Source organism: Erithacus rubecula (assembly GCF_903797595.1).
Source record: "Erithacus rubecula genome assembly, chromosome: 2".
In the NCBI taxonomy this organism is placed as follows: domain Eukaryota; kingdom Metazoa; phylum Chordata; class Aves; order Passeriformes; family Muscicapidae; genus Erithacus; species Erithacus rubecula.
In genome coordinates, this window is record NC_136685.1 from 53,449,909 (window position 1) to 53,456,233 (window position 6,325).

Below are 6,325 nucleotides of genomic sequence, written 5' to 3' on the forward strand. Positions count from 1 at the left end.
GAGGGATTCAGGGTGTTTTCCCCGTGCTCCCCATCTCTTGGCCATCAGAGGCACGGTGCCAGGTGAGGCCAGACTGCTTTGGCAGCACCGGGTGCCCTTCCCGCCCCAGGGAAGCAGCCCAGGTGACCCCTGGCTCTGATCCACCCCAAGCTGGCTCCTCTCCAGCTGCCACAGTTGGATTTCCCCCCCCCCCCCAGAGGCTGCTCCCAAACCAAATTAATACTTTAAGCACTTTGAAGTGTTTGGTTTTTTTTTTTTTTATTTATTTTTTTTTTTTTATTTTTTTTATTCAAAGAATAGTGTTCCTTTTAATGGAACCTCTTGGGTGATAGTTTTCTTCGGAGTCTTTATTTGCATGATTCTTTCCCTGGAAAATAGCAAACGGGCTTTCTTGTGAGGCTTTATTTAAACCTCATTGAGGAAGGGCCTCTGCTGTGACTGCTGGGGTCAGCCGCTGATAACAGCAGAGGTATCTCCCATAGAGTATTTATTTTACAAAGCCAGTTTGCAGTTGTTGCTTACAACTGTTCAGTTCCATCCTTTAATTTCTGTTTCAAACCTACACAAATCTCCCTCTCCTGGGGACACGCAGCGGGCGAGCCGAACATCAGGCACCGCGGCGGGCAGCCCTGGCGAACGCACGCGCGCAGACCGGGGTCCTGTGGCGCTATAAGAGCGCGCGGCGGCGGGCACGCCACCTCTCTGTGCAGCGGCGCGCGGCGGTGCCGGGTGAGTGTCCGCGATGGCGCCGGGGCCCGGCCGGGCGGGATCCCCCCGGCCCTCGGGGCATCGCGGCGGGAGCGGGCCGGGCGGGGGCCCCGGGGCGGCCGGCGCCGCTCACCGGGGCGGCCTGTGTCTGTATTTGCAGTAGGAACCCAGGCGGGGACCGCACCCACCGAGAGCGCCATGGCCGAGGAAGGGTGAGCAGGGCCGGGGCCGTCGGGGGCGGCGGGCGGAGGGGCCGGGTCGCTCCGCTGCGCGTCAGGCTTGGGAGCTCTGTGTGTGCCGTGCGTGCAGGCCCGGGCGCGGTGCTGCTGCGTGCTTCCTGCAGGCCGGGAGATGGGCGCGGGGCCGCCGGGCAGCGCCGCTGTGCATGGCGTGCTCTCCTCCCGAAGGAGCATGGAGGCAGCATGGCCCGGTGGCTGCCAGGAAAATGTGATGCCTTAGCTTCTTTCGAGTTCGTCCTTCGTCAGTTCTTCGTTTGGCTTTGTTATTTTAACTTGCTTTTCTTCTGTACTTTTTTTAATGGCCGGATGCTTGCAGGTGAACGGGAAGCTTTTGCTTTTAGTTGAGTTGTTTGCACGATCAGAACATTGTGTGTCTTCTCTTTAGCATTACTGCTGGAGGTGTAATGGATGTTAACACCGCTCTGCAAGAAGTGCTGAAGACCGCACTTATCCACGATGGCCTTGCTCGCGGTATCCGTGAGGCAGCCAAAGCCTTGGACAAGTAAGTGTGGTGTCACCAGTTTCTCTGCTGTGACTAGTAAAACTGGGTGAGACCGTGTAATGAGGTGTGCTGAACACGTGCAGTGGCCATTTTGTCTAGGTGTTCAGTTTAAAACTTACGCAAGACTGTAGATTTCTAATTTTTGTTTTTTGTAACTTCCGGTTCAGGCCCTTAAAGTGGGGTCCTAAAATACAGAAGTTAAACTTGATGATTCAAGAACAGCAACATCTAGTGTATTATGTTCTGTCATTTTGAGGCCCCATTCCCATCAAGTGTTCATGTGCAAGCATGGGTTTTGTGAAGAAAATGAAATGCTGCTTCCTGTATGTAGCTATGAAAATGAAAATCTGGGTCTCAAAAACCTTATGCTTTAAGAAGTAATAAAGTATTCTCAAAACTTTGAGATTTTAATCAGGTTAGTGCGTATTTTAGATTTTTCCTGGAAGATTTTATTTTTATGAAAAGTATTAAAATACTTAGCTTTCTTAGACTTTTTTTGTACCTTGCTACAGTAAATAAATTGTCAAGGTGTAATATCGAAATATTATTGAACTTACGTGCCAGACATTGGATAGTCAGTTATGGTCTTCTGTAGGGCAAAGTAGCTATATATAAAGCTATGCATACACACCTGTATGTGTGTTTATATGCAGATCCATATTTGCCTTGCCTTGCAAGAAAAAATCTGATCAGATGTAAAGCTACAGTGTTTGGGTGATGACTTCACAGTTAGTCGGATACCCCTACACTCGTTCTGTGAGTGATAACTGCTGTCTGACAAACCTGTATGCAGAAACCTCTGGGACAAGGCACTGAACAAGGGCAGAGAAATACAACTTGAGTGACTGACAGCCAGTTTATATAAGTTTTTCAGGATTCAGCGACAGCTTTAGAAGCTGTGTGTTTAAAGGATGATGTGTGTATGAGGTTTGTACACATTTGTGTGTGATGGTTCTTGCTTGGAAATGTTTCTGGCATTCTGGTGACACTCCTGATGGAGAAGGTCTTTTTAGGGAAAACTGGCTTTGGTTGCAGAGGTCACATTGCATTAGGTTAAGCATAGAAGACCTACTCAGCTCTCTCTGTTGTCAGGTATCCCCTTGGTATCTTAACATTGTACCACAGTATACAAAGATCCTAATTAGAATTGGGGCCCTGTCTTAACAGCTTCTCTGAACGTAAGTAGAAAAGATTGCTCTGAAGAACTTGTAACACCTTGACCTGAAAATGCAAGCTTTTAGTAAATACAATTCTAATGTTAAATTACTGTAATCTGTGGTAAATAAGAAAAAGTGACTTAGTTATTTTGTAGCAATGAGAGTTCTATAGGGCACCTGGTGTTTATCCAGTCATCAGACCCTTTTCTGATGGCTGAGAATTTATTTAGTGGAATTTTTAGAAGCTTTCAAAACAGGAATAAAATCTAAGGTTAAAGATAGCAATGTATGAATAGTCTATAATGTATATATGAAAAACATTAAAATTGACAAATCACATTAAAAGTATTCTGAATATTTCAGAAGCTTGTGGTGTCTCATAGCTGGAAGTTAAAAGTTATGAAGTGGTTCTCTAGAAATGCATGTGTTGAATTCAATAATTTTTGGTTTTGATTATCAAGGAATTTCAGTTAGTTTCCAAAGTAACATCTGGTCTCATTTTTTTAGACGCCAAGCCCATCTCTGTGTTCTGGCTTCAAACTGTGATGAACCCACATATGTCAAATTGGTTGAAGCACTCTGTGCAGAACATCAGATCAACTTAATAAAGGTGAGTGTCAAGTTGAGACCAAAGTTTGGAACAGTTATGCTGCTTGTTTCAGCATGTAGAGTTCTGAACCTTTAGAACACTGCTGTAATTCTGTGTAAGGCAGAACTTCCCTTAGCAGCAGATTGTTCTAGTTCTGTGTAGTTGCTGTTGTTCCACAGTACAAAACCTGTGGATGTAAAGTGCAGGGGGTGTGGACTGGTTATTTTGCACAGTTAAGTGAATTCTGGTGTCCTGTATAATAATAAATGCAGTTACTGCTGGGAGTGGAGGGCAGGAGGGGCATTCCTGTGGCTCCAGGGAAGCTTGAGCTGTACGATGATGATACTTTGGCTCCCTCTGCTGATGCCTGTGAGGAAAGCAGCCATCCGTTACCCAATGCTTCTGACAGTACAGCAGCTTCTGGGCTGGAGCCAGGTGTGCTAGAAATAGCAAGTTCTAATGTTCTGTGATGCTCTGCACAGGTTGATGACAACAAGAAGTTGGGCGAATGGGTGGGTCTCTGCAAGATCGACAGAGAAGGAAAACCTCGCAAAGTGGTGGGCTGCAGTTGTGTGGTTGTCAAAGTAAGATTGCTAATTATGTCTTATTTCCTGACTTCTGAAAATAAGTAGTAAACCAAAGCTTGCTTTAGATAAGGAACCATTAAATACAGCTCCTAACTTTTACTTTTATATTGTTAGTGAACATAGGCTGCTTAGTCCCTGTCGTGTTTATTTACTCACCTGTTTTGTGGGTTGATGATTGTGTCCTTGAAGTCCTGCCAATAGTCATTAAGAGGAAAGGCCTACCTAGAAGATAGGAAGCTTGCTTCAGAAAAAGCCAGTTCAGTGTGTCCGCTCAACTTTAAAATGTTTTGCGGAGCTTATTTCACAATAACACTGGCAAAGTAAAGCCACAGTACGAGCCTTGAAGACTTTGTGGTCTCTGAGGTCCCAAGAGATGGCTACATCTTCACAATCAAGATAGTGCCCTCTGCATGCATTTTCATAGTTATGTTACTTTCTCACGTATTTTGAGTTTCCTTAAACAAAAAATATTTTGTTTGCATCACTGTTAATTCAATATTTAAATGAAATAGAATAATACTTGATTACAACAGTGTTAGAACAAGAGTAAAACTGGTAAATTGCTTGAGCTTACTCGTGTGGAATTTTGAGAGTTGTGAAAAAGTGTCAGAATCTCACTTGTGCTTGTAAAAAACAGTTTGTAAAATTCAGAATGGGTCTGTATATTAATAATGGATTGTTTTGTGTTACAGGACTATGGCAAGGAATCTCAGGCCAAAGATGTCATCGAAGAATACTTCAAGTGCAAGAAATGAATGACAAATAAATTTTGAACCAGTCTAGTGTATGTGTGATTAATGATTTAATGTCTGTGGAATAGTTATTTGAGTTGCAAAGGATAACATCAGAAGATGCAAGAACTTGGCAAATGTTGGTGTAGTTAATTAGTATTTTCATTGTGTCAGTTTACTAAAAAGATCATGGAAATCCCTGCCATTCCTGTTTTAGGGTAATTCTGTAATTTACTGTTCCCTACCCCAGGAGTTACCAACTAGAACATGGCATGGATTCAAGTTGCAGTAATGCAGGCAGTTGAATAGTATCCTTGCTTGGTATTGCTTTGGTCAGTATTTCTAGGATTCTGAGTAACTTGTATGAAGTATTGCTTTCTCTGTGATAAAAATTTGGGTCCCTCTGCTGACAAAAATAAGGAGAATGAACTGTTTCCCAGGTCTTCTGAGATGTTGCAAGATTTCTATAAATCCTTTCTTAATTTATCCAGAGGACTAAATAGACACAAGATGTCCTCTGCCCCAAATTGTGGGTGATGGTGTCTTCTGACTAGTATTGTCAGGCATTTGTAGATCTGATTCTGTAGTCCTCAGTAGGTAGGGTACCCAAATAGTTGAGTTCTTGTTCAGATGAGGCAGTATTAAACTGCTGACTTGCCCAGTGTTTTGGTTCCTGTAGTAGTTAATTGGTGGTCAGAACTTGTGGTTTTTGTCTGTTTTTTGGAAGCAAGGGATTCAGACTGGAAGGTAGGATTTGTTCTCCTGCAAGTTGTTTTAGGTGCAGAGTAGGTCTTAAATGAGTCAGGAGGAGTTGCACTATTATTCTGATGTGTAAGGTATGAATGTCAATATGTGGGCCTGAGCACCTGTGGCTGAGGAGATGCGAATGTTGATCTTTTCAGGCTCTTCAATTTAAATTTTCATTTTGGTTTGTAACACCTCTTGATATCCCTAGTCATAAGTGTAAGAGCAAAGGCAGGCATGTTCTCCAGCTGGGCTCAGATGCACTTTATTTACAGCTCTTCTTTTGGCTCTTAGTTTTGGCCCTGTTCAGGTTTTGTAGTAGCTAGATCTGGGTGACTGGGGTTGAAAAGTTTTCTGTAGTAACGTTTTCAGGTGTACTCTATCAATAAAGTCACCTGTTCATATCTGTGAGGTATATATCCCTTTGCTAAGCTTAGTGCATGTGCTCAGAAAACAGACCTTAAGGTACTGGAGTTTGTCCAAAGGAGGATGGTTAATCTTGCGAAGGGTCTGGAGCTGGTTAGGAAGCTGGGGTTATTTAACTTGGAGGAGAGGAGGAGACCATGCCACTCTGCAACCATCTGAAAGGAGGTTGTAATGACGTGGGGGTGTCTCTTCTACAAAGTAGCAAGTTTTAGAATAAGAGAAAATGGCATGGGGAGGTTTAGACTGGGTATTGGGAAATATGCTCAGGCGTTGGAGCAGGCAGCCCAGAGAAATGGTGAAATCAGCCGTCCTGGAGGCAGTCAAATGACTTGTGATACTTACGAACATGGTTTAGTGGTGGGCTTGGCCATGTTTGGCTTGCAGTTGGACTCCATATTTTCCAACCTAATTTATTCCATTATTTAATTCTGTATGTGGAGCCTGCAACCCAATTAAGAAGAGTCCGGCTTGTACAAGCTATTTAGGTTTACAAAATATTAATGTAACACATTTTAACTTGGTGTGAGGTATACATCAAAATGTTTTTTGTGCTTGATTTATACCAATGCAATGGCAGCATTAACAGTAGCTGAGTTGTTACATTTCCTCTGAATTCCTATGGAGGGATTCGAGTAAGGGGAG

General features: G+C 43.6%; 1 protein-coding gene across 2 annotated transcripts; it reads left to right on the forward strand.

The window, feature by feature from the left end:
• The first annotated feature begins 623 nt into the window (after nt 1-623).
• On the forward strand, nt 624-4,569 carry RPS12 (ribosomal protein S12). Of its 2 annotated transcripts, XM_079297990.1 has the most exons (6): nt 624-729; nt 869-920; nt 1,333-1,449; nt 3,114-3,216; nt 3,678-3,779; nt 4,475-4,569. In XM_079297990.1, the coding sequence occupies exons 2-6, from the start codon at nt 907-909 to the stop codon at nt 4,535-4,537; spliced, it is 399 nt and encodes a 132-aa protein (XP_079154116.1). In that variant the 5' UTR covers nt 624-729; nt 869-906; the 3' UTR covers nt 4,538-4,569. The 2 variants fall into 2 exon arrangements, with proteins under 2 accessions (XP_079154116.1, XP_079154117.1); XM_079297991.1 differs by lacking the exon at nt 869-920 and having other exon boundaries at nt 709-729.
• Nucleotides 4,570-6,325: the final 1,756 nt, after the last annotated feature.